The sequence below is a fragment of the Diceros bicornis genome, chromosome X (assembly GCF_020826845.1).
Source record: "Diceros bicornis minor isolate mBicDic1 chromosome X, mDicBic1.mat.cur, whole genome shotgun sequence".
NCBI classification, from domain to species: Eukaryota; Metazoa; Chordata; class Mammalia; order Perissodactyla; family Rhinocerotidae; genus Diceros; species Diceros bicornis.
In genome coordinates, this window is record NC_080781.1 from 139,879,497 (window position 1) to 139,894,675 (window position 15,179).

Genomic DNA, 15,179 nt, shown 5'->3' on the forward strand with positions numbered 1-15,179 from the left:
TGGGGAACAATTTAGGGTGCCCTTTCCCTGTCCTGTTCCCCCTGCCCCAACTGCAGTCTTCTTTTCTCCTTTCTTTCTTGCCTGAGCACAGATTATATTACCCCCTACTTCTGCCCCAAGAGTCTCAGATGTATATTTGCTATATTATAATACATTTAGCTTTATTTTATTTAAAATAAGGTGATATTTTTATAGTATAACGCTTACATTTCATATGTAGAATTTTTTATGCTGCCTATATTTTTTCCTAGGTCTGGCAACAATTTTTGAATGAAGTGACATATATCCTTTGTATCAATAGAGACATGATTTTATAGCACTCCTTAATGTCATTCCTCTTCTTTTGTTTTCCTATTGTAAATAATGTCTGTGTACCGTAAGTCAAATCTTATTTTCTTATAGAAGCATCACTCTGAGAATAAGGGCCTAGACAAAGTGATAGAGACTCAAGCCCAAGTGGATGAACTGAAAGGAATCATGGTCAGAAACATAGGTATGTTTTATGGCATAGTCCTCATGCATGTGGGAAATGATAATAGATTACTTGATTGGGGTCAAATTATTCTGAAGAGGCTGAAACAGCACTTCCTTATTCTTATTATTGAAAGCTAATTGTCAGCTGAGATATGGAGATCACTTACCTATGATACTGTTTACTGTATCACTGGTTTCTTCTTAGTACTTATGACTGTTCTTCATTCTAAATTTGTTAGTTTGCTTAGCAAGACTAATTTCTGAAACTCTTAGAACAGTTCAGCAATTTAGAATAATTTAGTCAGTTTTGACTGAAGATACCCAGATAGCTGATATTATCAGTAGATACTTAAAGTATAACTATTTGACCTCCTTAGAAAGTTTGTAGCTCTGGATTGAGAGAAAGAAAGAATTGGATCAAAAACTGAAACTAAAAACTTCTGTATTCTTTAGAAGAAAACTGGGATATAAATTCCATTGGCCTATGTTTTGTCTGGAACCTATTTAGCACATTAAAATAACCCAGAGAAATGCATCATGTTTATTTTTTAATTGATTATGCAATGGTATTTAGATTTAGGGTGATGCTGATTTTTTTAAAGCACTAGTTCTCACAGTGTAATCCCTGGGTCAGCAGCATCAGCATCCCCTGGGAACCTGTTAGAAATGCAGATTTTTGGGCCCCACCCCAGACTTATTGAATCAGAAAATCTGGGAGTGGGGCCGAGTAATCTGTGTTTTCACAAGCCCTGCAGGTGATTCTAATGCATACTCAAGTTTGAAAACCCCTCTTAAATATATCTTCTAAGGGGAATATCTCACAGGCAACTTTTATAAAATTGAACAAAAGTGATTATATAATTGCTTTATAAGATATTTAATTGAGACATTGTCAAATTTAATAAATGTCCATTTACTTATAATCTTGAATTTACTATTTGAATTACTTTGACATTTATTCTTAAAACAGTTACAAATTATGAAAAGACATTTTTAAAAATTTGTTGTTGGTCTCACCATCCTAAAGATTCATCTCCATTTTCTTTCTTTTAAATTTTTATCCACATGTATACATAGTTATAATTATAGTTTATATTCAGTTTTGTGGAGGCAGTATAATATAGTGATCGAGACTGGGAGTCATACGTGCCTGAGTTTGAGTGCTGATTTCACTTTCTACCTGCTGTTAGCCCTCCATCAATCCTCTAACGTCTCTGAGCTTTATTTCCTAATCTGCAAAAAGTTGCTAATAGAACCTACAGTGACCAGGATAAAAGAAGTAACGTATGTAAAGCACTTGGTATGGTGCCTGGCACATAGTAAGAGCTGAATGATTGTTAGCTATTGTTAGTCTACTTTCTTCTCAAACAGTATTTCGTTGAGTTACATCATAGGTTACCAATTGTGTCCTTATTTTGGACACTTGGGTTCTTTAGAGTGCTGTTACTCAGAATGCTGTTTTATAACCAGATAAGGAGCTTGCTCCAGAATGTAAGTCAATGCTGTGCTTCTTTCATTGAGAACGTCTTGCTATGAAAATGTCAATTAAACTGAACAATGTGCTTATAGACTTAGTTGAAGCAGTAGCAAACACTCTTAGGTGGCACTGATTTAGAGGTTTGTATTACGATAACAGTACTGTTATAAATGTTTTTGTGTCTATTATATTTTTCTTATTTTCTTGAGATTAATTGCCAGGAATGGGATTAATTATCAAACGGCAGAAACATTTTGCGGTTCTTGATATGTATGTCTATTGGCTATTTGAAGTGATTTCCTTTCATTGATTTTAGTTTTAATTATATGCCTAGATGCAGACTAGAGAACCTATTGAAAAAAACTACTAATATTTATTTTCCCTTGGGCCGGCCCCGTGGCTTAGCGGTTAAGTGCGCGTGCTCTGCTACTGGCAGCCCGGGTTCGGATCCCGGGCGCGCACCGAGGCACCGCTTCTCCAGCCATGCTGAGGCCGCGTCCTACATACAGCAACTAGAAGGATGTGCAACTACGATATACAGCTATCTACTGGGGCTTTGGGGGAAAAAAAAAGCAGGAGGCTTGGCAATAGATGTTAGCTCAGAGCCGGTCTTCCTCAGCAAAAGAAAGAGGAGGATTAGCATGGATGTTAGCTCAGGGCTGATCTTCCTCACAAAAAAAAAAAGGAAAAAAAAATTTATTTTCCCTCTTTTTTGGTCACCAAATGTATTTATTTTGCCTGAAAGTAGAAGCAGGCAACTGCTACAGTATTATTTATTGCAGATGCATAAAGTTCCCAGAAAATGAACTGTTTTAATCAACTCCTTTTAAACGACTTACTTATCTTTAGAATTACAGAAACAGCAAATTAAAAATATAGCAAAAACATTTCTAATCATCTCCCTTTGATTTTTTAACAGCTTTATTGAGATATAATTCACATATCATACAATTCACCCATTTAAAGTATACAATCTAATGGTTTTTATTATATTCACAGAGTTGTGCAACCATTCCAACAATCAATTTTAGAACATTTTCATCACCCCAAAAAGAAATCCTGTACCCATTTACAGTCACTTCTCTTTCCCCGTCAACCTCCAGACCTAAGCAACAATTAATCTCCTTTCTGTCTCTATAGATTTGCCTATTCTGGACATTTCATATAAATGGAATCATATAACATGTGGCCTTTTATATCTTGGCTTCTTTCGCATAGCATAATGATTTTGAGGTTCATTGATGTTGTAGCATGTATCAGTAATTTATTCCTTGTTATGGCTGAGTAGTACTCCATTGTATGGATACATTTTATTTATCCATTCATCAGTTGATGAACATTTTGGTGGTTTCCACTTTTTGATTATTATGAATAAAGCTTCTCTGAACATTTGTGTACGAGTTTTTGTGTGAGCCTATGTTTTCAGTTCTCTTGGGTATATACCTAGGAGTAGAATTGCTGAGTCACATGGGAACTCCATGTTTAACCCTTTGAGTAATGCCAAACTTTCTTAAAGTGGCTGCACCATTGTATGTTCCCAACAGCAATATATGAAGATTCCAGTTTCTTCATATCCTCACCAAAATTTATTGTGTCTTGTTTATTATAGACAATCTAGTATGTGTGAAATGGTATCTTATTGTGGTTTTGATTTTCATTTCCCTAATGACTAATGGTATTGAGCATCTTTTCATGTGCTTATGGGCCATTTGTATATCTTTGGAGAAATGTCTATTCAAAATCCACTGTCATTTTTTAAATGGGTTGTCTTTTATTGTGTTCTTTGTATATTCTGGATACTAGACCCTTATCAGATATATAATTTGCAAATATTTTCTTGTATTCTATGGGTTGTCTTTTCACTTTTTTGATAGTGACCTTTGAAGCAGAAAGGTTTTTAATTTCGATGAAGTCCAATTTATTTTTTCCTTTTGTTACTTGTCCTTTGGATGTCATATTTTTAAGAAACCATTGCCTAACCCAAAGTCACAGAAATTTACTCCTGTGTTTTCTTCTAATAATTTTATAGTTTTAGCTCTTACATTTAGGTCTATGATCTATTTTGAGTTAATGTTTGTGTATAAGGTAAGAAAGGAATCCAACTTAATTCTCTCAAACATGTATATCCAGTTGTCCCAGCACCATTTGTTGAAAAGACTTTTCTTTCTCCATTGTGAATAGTCTTAGCAGCACCCTTATCAAAAATGAATTATTCATAGATGTATGGGTTTATTATTTCTGGATTCTCTGTTCTGTGCCATTTATCTATATGTCTGTCCTTATGCCAGTACCGCACTGACATAATTATTGTAGATTTGTAGTAAGTTTTAAAATCAGGTAGTATGAGTCTTCCAACTTTGTTCTTCTTTTTCAAGATTGCTTTGTCTATTCTGGGTACCTTTTATTTCCATAAGAATTTTTGGATGAGCTTGTCAGTTTCTGCAAAAAAGGTAGCTAGGATTTTGATAGGGATTGTGTTGAATCTGTAGATCAGTTTGGGGAGTATTGCCAGTTTAACAATATTAAACTTCTGATCCATGAACATGAGATGTCTTTCCATATATTTAGGTCTTTTTAAATTTTTTTCAACAATGTTTTGTAGTTTTCAGTGTACAAGTCTTACATGACGAAGACTCTCTGCTTGACCAAACATTAGACAGGCCTGTCTGAGCCCTCTATTTGACTAGGCCTCATCTTGGGCTTTGTCCTTGGCCTGCCTAAGCTGGCCTTAGCCAAGAATTCTGGTAAGTCAATCCCGTACCCTTGATATCTGATCACGCTTGATAGATGATCAAGTTCCTCATCCCCTACCTTTGATGTAAAAGTCATTGAGCTGCCTGTAAAGAGATCCTTTTAGGCCAGTTTAGCAAGAATCCCGTACCCTTGATGTCTCTTAGTAATTTTCCATCCGCTGACCACTCTTTCACTCTGCTTGTTGGCTATAAATCTCCACTTGTCCTTTTTTTTTAAGAGATGTAATTTACATACAACATCGTGTGAGTTTAAGGTATACAACATGTTGATTTGATACATTTATATATTGCGATATGATTACCACCGTAGCTTTAGCTAATTGCTCCACCACATCACATAAATTATCATTTCTTTTTTGTCCTGAGAACATTTAAGAACGAGTCTCTTAGCAATTTTGCAGTATATAATACAGTATTATTAACTATAACCAGTGTGCTATGCACTAGAGTTCCAGACCTTATTCTTCTTTTAGTTGCAAGTTGGTACCCTTTAACATCTCCCCAATTCCTCCACCCCCTATCCCCTGGTAATCACTATTCTACTCTGTTTCTATAAGTTCAGCATTTTTAGATTCCACATATAAGTAATATCATACAATATTTGTCTTTCTCTATCCAGCTTATCTCACTAAGCATAATGCCCTCAAGATCCATCCATGTGTTGCAAATGGCAGAATTTCCTTCATTCTCATGGCTCAATAATATTCCATTGTATATATATACTACATCTTTATCCATTCATCCATTGATAGACACTTATGTTGTTTCCATTTCTTGGCTATTGTGAATAATGCTGCAATGAACATGGGAGTGCAGATATCTTTTTAATATCCTGTTTTCATATCCTTTGCATATATACGCAGAAGCGGAATTGCTAGATCATATATGGTAGTTGTATTTTTAATTTTTTGAGGAACCTCCATACTGTTTTCCATGGTAGCTGAACCAATTTACATTCCCACCAACAGTGCATAAGAGTTCCCTTTTCTCCACGTGGTCGCAAATACTTGTTATCTCTTGTCTTCTTGATGATAGCCAAGTGCTAACAGGTATGAAGTTGATATCTCATTGTGGTTTTGATTTGCATGTCCATAATGATTAGTGATGCTGAGCATCTTTTCATGTTGGCCATTTGTATGTCTTCCTTGGGAAAATGTCTCTTCAGTTCCTCTGCCCATTTTTAATCAGATTGATTTTTTGTTATTGAGTTGTATGAATTCTTTATATATTTTGTATATTAACCCCTTATCCAAAATATTTTCTGCCATTCTGTAGTTTGCCTTTTCTTTTTGTTGATTGTTTCTTTTGCTGTGCAGAAGCTTTTTAGTTTGATATAGTCCCGCTTGTTGATTTTTGCTTTTGTCGCTTGTGCTTTTAGTGTCAGATCCTAAAAATCGCTGCAAAGACTAATGTCAAGGACCTCTTCCGTATGTTTTCTTCTAGGAGTTTTATGGTTTCAGGTCTTACATTTAAGTCTTTAATCCATTTTGAGTTCATTTTTTGAGTGGTGTATATAGGGATCCAACCTCAGTTTTCTTTATGTGGTTATCAAGTTTTCCCAACACCATTTGTTGAAGAGACTATCCTCTCCCCATTGAGTGTTTTTGGCTCCCTTGTCAAATCTTAGTTGACCATATATGTGGGGTTTATTTCTGGGCTCTCTATTCTGTTCCATTGCTCCATGTGTCTATTTTTATGCCAGTACCATACTGTTTTAATTACTACAACTTTGTGGTATAGTTTGAAATCAGGAAGTGTGGTGCCTCTGGCTTTGTTCTTCTTTCTCAGGATTGCTTTGGCTCTTCGGGGTCTTTTGTGGTTCTATACAAATTTTAGGATTGTTTTTTCTATTTCTCTGAAAAGAGCCATTGGAATTTTGATAGAGATTGCATTGGATCTGTAAATGGCTTTGGGTAGTATGGACGTTTTTAACAATATTAATTCTTCTGCTCCATGAACATGGGATATATTTCCATTTGTTTGTGTCTTCTTCAGTTTCTTTCATCAAAGTCTTGTAGTTTTATTGCACAGATCTTTCACTTCCTTGGTTAAATTTATTCCCAAGCATTTTATTATTTTCGATAGTATCATGATTGGGATAGTTTTCTTTATTACTTTTTTGGGTATTTTGTTGTTGGTATATAGAAATGCAGTGATTTCTATATGTTGATTTTATGTCCTGCAAGTTTACTGAATTCATTGATTAGTTCGCCGGTTTTTTGGTTGAGTCTTTAGGATTTTCTGTATATAATATATCATCTGCAAATGATGACGGTTTTACTTCTTCCTTTCCAATTTGGATGCGTTTTATTTCTTTTTCTTGCCTGATTGCTGTACCTGGGACTTCAGTACTATATGAATAATGGTGGTGAGAGTAGGGACCCTTATCTTGTTCCTGATCTTAGATGAAAAGCTTTCAACCTTTCACCATTGCATGTGATGTTAGCTATGGGTTTGTCATATGTGGCCTTTATTATGTTGAAGTAAGTTCCTTCTATACTCAATTTGTTGAGGGTTTTTTATCACAAAATGATGTTGTATTTTGTTAAATGATTTTTCTGCATCTTTTGAGATGATCATAAATTTTTATCTTTCGTTCTGTTCATGTGGTATATCACACATATTGATTTGTGTATGTTGAATCATCCTTGCATCCCAGGGATAAATCCCACTTGATCATGGTGTATGATCATTTAATGTGTTGTTGAATTCAATTTGCTAATATTTTTTTGAGATTTTTTGCACCTTTATTTATCAGGGATATTCGTCTATAGTTTTGTTTTCTCATAGTGTCCTTATCTGGTTTTGGTATCAGGGTAATGCTGGCCTTGTAAATTGAGTTTGGAAGTATTTCCTCCTCTTGAGTTTTTTGGAAGAGTTTGAGAAAGATTGATGTTAATTTTTCTTTAAACGTTTGGTAGAACTCACCAGTGAAGCCATCTGGTCCTGTGCTTTTCTGTGTTGGGAGGTTTTTGATTACTGATTCAATCTCCTTACTTGTTATTAGAATATCCAGTTTCTATTTCTTCCTGATTCAGTCTTGGTAGGTTGTATGTTTCTAGGAATACATTCATTTCTTCTGAGTTACCCAATTTGTTGGCATATAATTGTTCATAGTAGCTTCTTATGATTCTATGCATTTCTGTAGTATCAGTTGTAATGTCTTCTCTTTCATTTCTGATTTTGAGTCTTCTCTCTTTTTTTCTTAGTCTAGCTAAAGGTTTGACAATTTTGTTTTATCTTTTCCAAAAACCAGCTCTTAGTTTTGTTGATCTTTTCTGTAGTTTTTCTGAGCCCTATTTCATTTATTTCCACTCTGATCTTTGTTATTTTTTTCCTTCTGCTAACTTTGGGCTTAGTTTGTTCTTCTTTTTCTAGTTCCTTGAGGTGTAAAGTTAGGCTGTTTATTTGAGATCTTTCTATTTTCTTCGTGCGTGCATTTATCTCTATAAACTTCCCTCTCAGAACTTCAGAACTGCTTTTGCACCATTCCATAGGTTTCAGCATGTTGTGTTTCCATGTTCATTTGTTTCTACATGCTGTTTGATTTCCCTTTTGATTTCTTCTTTGACCCATTGGTTGTTGAGGAGTGTGTTATTTATTTTCCACATACCTGTAGATTTTCCAGCTTTCCTCTTGTTGTTGATTTCTAGTTTCATACCATTGTGGTCAGAGAAGATACTTGGTATGATTTCCATCTTCTTAAATTTGTTAAGACTTGTTTTGTGTCTTATCATGTGCTCTATCCTGGAGAATATTCCATGTGCACTTGAGAAGAATGTGTATTCTGCTGTTGTTGATGGAATGTTCTCTATATGTCTGGTAGGTCCACTTTGTTTAATGTATGGTTCAAGTACAACCTTTCTTTATTGATTTTCTGTCTGGATGATTTCTCCATTGCTGAAAGGGGAGTATTTATATCTCCTACTATTATTGTATTGTTGTCTGTTTCTCCCTTCAGATCTGTCAGTATTTGCTTAAGATGTTTAGGTGCTCTGATGCTGTATGCGTATATATTTATGATTATTATATCTTATTGATGAATTGGCCACTTTATTCTTATATAATGACCTCGTTTGTCTCTTATTACCATTTTTGGCATGTGGTCTTATTTTGTTTGATTTAAGTCTAGCTATCCCCACTTTCTTTTGGTTTCCATTTGCATGAAATATCTTTTTCCATCCCTTTACTTTGAGCCTATGTGTGTACTTAAATCTGAAGTGATTCTCTTATAGGCAGCATATAGTTGGGTCTTGCGTTTTATCCATCCAGCCACTCTGTGCCTTTTGATTGGTGAATTCAATCCATCTACAGTTAGAGAAATTATTGATATGTAAGGACTTACTAATTCCATCTTAATCATTGCTTTCTGGCTGCTTGGTAATTTCGTTGTTCTTTTTTTCCTCTGTTTCTGCCTCCGCTTTTAAATTGGTGATTTTCTGTATTTGTGTGTTCTATTTCCCCTTTCTTTATCTTTTGTGAATCTACTCTAGGTTTTTGCTTTGTGGTTCCAATGGGGCTTACATGAAACATCTTATAGATAAAATAGTTCATTTTAAACTGATAGCAACTTAACTTCAATCACATGCAAAAGCTCCACCCATTTATGCCTCCTCTTTTATATTTTTGATGTCACAATTTACCTCTTTTTATATTGTGTATCATTAACAAATTATAGTAGCTGGAATTATTTTTAATGTGCTTTTTCTTTAACCTTTATACTATAGTTAAGTGTTTAACACACCATCCTATTACAGAATTAGGATTTTATAAATCTGTATATTTACCTTTACCAGTGTATTATATAACATTCGTATGTTTTCGTGTCATTAATTAGCATCTTTTCCTTTCAGCATCTCTTGCGTGGCAGGTCTAGTGGTGAGGAACTCTTTCAGCTTTTGTTTGTCTGGGAACGTCTTGATTTCTTCTTGATATCTGAAGGATAACTTTGATGTATAGAGTATTCTTCACCGGCAATTTTTTTCTTTCAGCACTTTGAATATATCATTCCACTCTCCTGGCCTGTAGGGCTTCTGCTGAGAAATTCGCTGATAGCCTATTGGGGGTTCCTTTGTAGGTTACAATCTGTTTTTTTCCTCTCGCTGCTTTTACAAATCCCTCTTTATCTTTGACTTTTGACAGTTTCATTATAATGTATCTTAAGATCTTTTTGCATTGAGATAGTAGGGTGATCTATTAGCTTCATGAACTTGGATGTCCAAGTCTGTCATCAGGTTTTGGAAGTTCTCAGCTATTATTTATTTAAGCTTTCTGCCCTGTTCTCCCTCTCTTCTCCTTCTGGAACCTCAGTTATTCTGATATTTGTACATTTGATGGAGTCCCCTAGATCACATAGGATTTCTTCACTCTTTTTAATTATTTTTTCTTTATTATCCTCTAATTGGTTTATTTCCAAGCTCCTATCCTCTAGCTCACTTATTCTGTCCTCCATTTGGTCTACTCTGAGGTAGATGTTCTCTATTGCATTTTTCATTTCATTCATTGAATTCGTCAGCTTCAGAATTTTTGTTTGATTCTTTTTGATGATGTCTATCTGTTAAATTTCATATTTTGTTTATGTATTGTTTTCCTGATTTCATTGAATTATCTTTCTGTATTTTCTTGCAGTTCATTGAATTTCCTCAAAACAGCTATTTTGAATTTTTTATCAGCTAGATTGTAAAATTCCATGTCTTTGATTTTGGTTATTGGAGGATGATTGTTATCTTTTGGTAATGACATGTTTCCTTGATTCTTCATGTTCCTTGGAGTTTTGTGTTGCTGCTTTTGCGTTTAAGTAGCAGACACTGCCCCAAACTTTACTAGTTGCCTTCAGATGGGAAATAGTGTTTGTTGGTCCTGTTATACCTGGGGTTTTCTCTGACCTTGTGTGGATACACCTGCTCCGTGCTTCTTGCTCCCTTATGTGGTATAATTTTTAAACTCACCAGGCTGTCTGCTGGAAACCTCTGTTCTGTTTTCTAGAAGGTGGCACTACAGGTCAAGTTTATGGTTTCTTTCTTGCCCACAGACCCTGGTCTGATATTCTGAGAGCACAGCTTTTATTGGAGCTTGCTCTTGCCACTGCAGTCAGGAGCATGCATAAGGAACTGACTGCAGAGTTGGGGAAGGTGTGGGTTTAGCACTCTGGGCAGTGGGGTGACTGTGGGACCAGTGAGAGGATCATCAGGTGAGGGTCTCCCAGAGGCTTGTGGACGGCCTTCCTGCTGAAGTCCTGCATGCAGTCATCAGAAACTGCATCCTTTTAATGTCCTTTGATATTTTTATCTACCTCTTTCCTGATCTCCTCCCTCCCCTCCCCCCATTCGTGGCGGTCCCGCCTCAGTACTCTGGGTGCTGCTGGAGAGAAATGGACTTCTCCAGTGGTTTATCACACAGCTGAGGTAGCCAGGCACTCCCTCACCATTCTCCCTCTTCCCTGGGGGAAAGGTCGCCACCACTAGGTCAACCCTGCACTGTTTTGCCTTGGGGGAAGCTTGGTGCTGACAAAGTTCCTTTTACCCTCTCTAATGCGTCAAAACTCATTTTTTTGTTTTTTGTTTTTTCCAATGGCTTGCTGGAATCTCCCCTTGGCAAGGCTGGACTTCTACGAATTCTCTCTCATCTGTGAGTGCCTGCCCAAGTCAGCGCTCTTCAGGTTTTCCCCGACCGTGGCCAAGAGGAGTTGGGGCAGGTTCACTGGTCCTGCTGGTTCCACAGCCCATACTGAGATCTGTCTGCCTATTACTGATGCACAGGTAGACAAGACTCCTCCCAGGTCCCTTGGGATATGGTGCTGGATCCTACAACTCCCACAGGGTCACTTTTGTTTGTGAATGGATGCCTAATTAGTTGTTAAAAAAGGGGGAACAAAAAGGAGGGATGTCTTATGCTGTCATGATGCTGACATCACCCCTCTTGTCCTTGTTATATTGAGTTGATCTCAATTTCTCTCCCCTGTTGTGATAGTCTTGACCCCTATTGCAATAGTGTTGAATAAAGTCTTTCTTACTATTTTTGACAAGTGTCAGAATAATTTCCCTTTAATAGTATCTCTCTTCCAGTATCCTTCTTGCCTGTTCTTTTTATTGGGTTCCTTATGATTTTCTATATACTGGATCATCCTGTCTGAAAAGAGATAATTTTAATTCTTCCTTTCCAATCTGGATGCCTTTCATTTCTTTCTCCTGCCTAATTGCCCTGGCTTGAACCTTTAATATGTTGTTGAATAAAAGTGGCAAGAATGGACATCCTTGTCTTATTCCTGATCTTAGGGAGATCTTAGGGAGTCTTTCACAATTAAGTATGATGTTATGTGTGGGTCTTTCATAGATACCCTTTATCAGGTTCAGGAAGTTCCCTTCCACCTCTTGTTTGTTGAGTGGTTTTATCATGAAAAGGTGTTGGATTTTGTCAAGTGCTTTTTTGCATCTATTGAAATGATCATATGGTTTTTGTCCTTTATTCCATTACTACGGTATATTATAACAATTGATTTTTGAATATTAAATCAACCTTGCATTTCTGAAATAAATGCCACTTCATCATGATGTATAATCCTTTTTATATATTGCTAGATTTATTCTGCTACTATTTTATTGAGTATTTTTTTATGTTTATGTTCATAAGAGACATTGATCTGTTGTTTTCTTTTCTTGTGATATCTTTGTCTGGTTTTAATACCAGAGCAATACTGGCCTCATAGGATGAGTTGAGGTGTTCCTTCCTCTTCTATTTTTGGAAGAGTTTGTGAAAAATTGGTGTTAATCCTTCTTGAAATGTTTGGCAGAATTCACCTTTGAAGCCATCTGGGCCTGGGCTTTTCTTTGTGCAAAGTTTAAAAATTACTGATTCAATCTCTTTATTTGTTGAAGCTCTATTCAGGTTTTCTATTTCTTCTTGAGTCTGTTTTTGTGGTTTGTGTCTTTCTGAGAATTTATCCGTTTCATCTAAGTTATCTAATGTATTGACATAGTCTTGTTCATAGTATTCCCTTAGAATCCCTTTCATTTCTGTAAAGTTGAAAGTGATTATTTTAGTATTTTCTTGGTCACTTTATGCAAAGGTTTGTCAATTTTGTTGATCTTTTTAAAAAACCTACTTTTGGTTTCATTGATTCTCTGTATTGTTTTTCTGTTCTGTATTTAATTTTTTCTGCTCTAATCTTTATTGTTTCCTTCCCTCTGTTAGCTTTGGTTTTAATTTACTCTTCTTTTTCTAGTTCCTTAAGGTGGAAATTTAGGTTATTAATTTGAAATCTTTTGTCTTAGTCTGCTCAGACTACCATAAAAAATTACCATAGACTGGGTGGCTTTAACAACAGAAATTTATTTTCTCACAGTTCTGGAGGCTGGAAGTCCAAGATCAGGGTTTCTGCATGGTCAGGTTCTGGTGAAAATTCTTCCCAGCTTGCAGATGGCACCTTCTCACTGTGTCCTTACATGGCAGAAAGTAAGACAGAGAGCAAGCTCTCTGATGTCTCTTCTTATAAGGGCACTAATCCCATCATAAGCCCTCATGGCCTCATCTAAACCTAATGATCTCCCAAAGAGAGAGGCTTAGGGCCTCAATATATGAATTTAGGAGGACACAGTTCAGTCTTAGAACATCTTTCTTCTCTTTAATGTAAGCGTTTACTGCTATAAATTTCCTTCTATGGACTGCTTTCACTTCATCCCATAAGTTTTCCTTCTACTGATTTCTAATTTCATTCCATTGCTAAGTCCAACAGCTGAACCCCCTCAAAGTAAGTTTCTAATCTCGGCTCTTTTTCCTCTGTGTGGGTCACACTTTCCTGATTCTTTTCATAACTCATTATTTTTTGTTGAAAACTGGACATTTTGGACAATGTATTGTGACAACTCTGGGTACTGATTCCTAACCCCCAGGGATTGTTGTTTGCTTGTTTGTTTAGTTGGGCTTTTTCTTTGAAGTCTGTTTCTCCCACAGTGTGCAGCCTCTGTTGTCGCTTCTCAGAGGGAACAGCCTTGGGCATGCGCACCGTCACCCTGGAATGACACGGCTTTCTTTGAGTGTCTCTTTTCCTAATCTCCCTGTTAAGCTTCTGGCTGGTCTGCCTCTATTGGTGTCTCACCCAGCTGTTAGCTTCCACTAATTTCAGTCTAATTGCTCTATTTTTTTCCAACAGTTTCCCCAACATAAATTGCTACAGTCTGATTCAATTAGTTTTGGGCTCCTTTGTCTTTGAGGCCAGTCTTAGATGCTTGTTCTGACCTCAGGAGGGTTCTTCTTAGCTGTCTTCCCCTGATACTTTCTATTAAACTTCTAGCTGGCCTGTGGTTTATCTTGTTCTCATGAAGCTACCAGCCTCATCTTAATTGCTTACGTCCAAAATCTCCATTGTTTTTGACAGCACCCTTAGGCTTGAACTTCCCCATACTCTGTTCCAAATAAAGTCTGTCCTCTTAGGGAAAGCTCTCTATTCTTAAGGCCTGCCTCTCCCCCTGGGAACAATCTCTGAGCCACTGCTCTGGACCTATGGATAGCGACAGTGGACTGCTTCTCTTAGAGTGACACCCTTGCTCTACCAGTGGAGTGGTCTTCTTGGTTTGCCTGTCCCATTCTGGAACCTCCACTCTATGAGTAAGTCAGGCCAGGAGCACCCAGGGCCCAGTATTCTTAGCCTGCCACCTGAGGTAGAGCTTCTGCCCTATGTGTGGGGGCTAGGTGGAGGAAGGGAGCCCCAGACCTATTAGCCATGCTGGAATAGAGTCTCTGCATCATGGAGCTGGGGGTGAGGTGGAGTGGGAGGAGAAATGCTGATGTCTTGCCCCTCCTGGGGAGAAAGCATAGCCTTTGACTGGGACCTTGGGAGAAAGACAGCTCCCAGGCTGTAGTTGCCAGGAGTAAGTGCTTCCATCTCACTGAGCTGAGGGATGGAGTAGGTCATGGCTCAAATGCCGTAGACTCTCACTGTTCTTACTGAGGAATTAGTTGATTTTCTTGGATAACTGTTTCTCTATTTGCTGTATGCCCTTAGGACATTCACAGTTTTCAGAGACTTTAAATGGTGTTTATTGTTTGTTTGTTTTTATAATTTTTACCAGTTACGGTTGTTTTGTTGGAGAGGGTCTGTGGAGCTCCTTACACCACAATTCTGAAAGTGTCCAACCCGCACTCATTTTAAGGGTTCTGTTTTTTTTTTTTACTCTCAGATCATACCCTTAATTTAGGGGTTTGCAAACTATAGCTCTTGGAGTAAATCTGGCCTGTTTTTCTACATAAATTTTCACTGGAACACAGTCATGCCCATTCGTTTACATATTGTCTATGTCTGACAGAGTCGAGTAATTGCAACTGAGACCATTTGGCCCACAAAGCCTAAAGTATTCAGTATCTGGCCCTTTACAGAAAAAACTGCCAACCCCCACTTTAGTTGATAAGCTTTACTAAAGTCTTAAAGATATATGCGCTTCTGTAGTAAATATGAGTTGTCAAGAATACCATCTATAATT

At 36.9% G+C, this 15,179-nt stretch overlaps 1 protein-coding gene across 2 annotated transcripts in view; it reads left to right on the forward strand.

The window, feature by feature from the left end:
- Positions 1-15,179, forward strand: part of VAMP7 (vesicle associated membrane protein 7) — a 42,812-nt gene that overhangs the window by 16,551 nt on the left and 11,082 nt on the right. For both annotated transcript variants that reach the window (XM_058535060.1, XM_058535061.1), the window contains one exon: positions 403-493. In XM_058535060.1, coding sequence (XP_058391043.1) covers positions 403-493 — 91 coding nt within the window. The remainder of the gene's footprint in view (positions 1-402; positions 494-15,179) is intronic.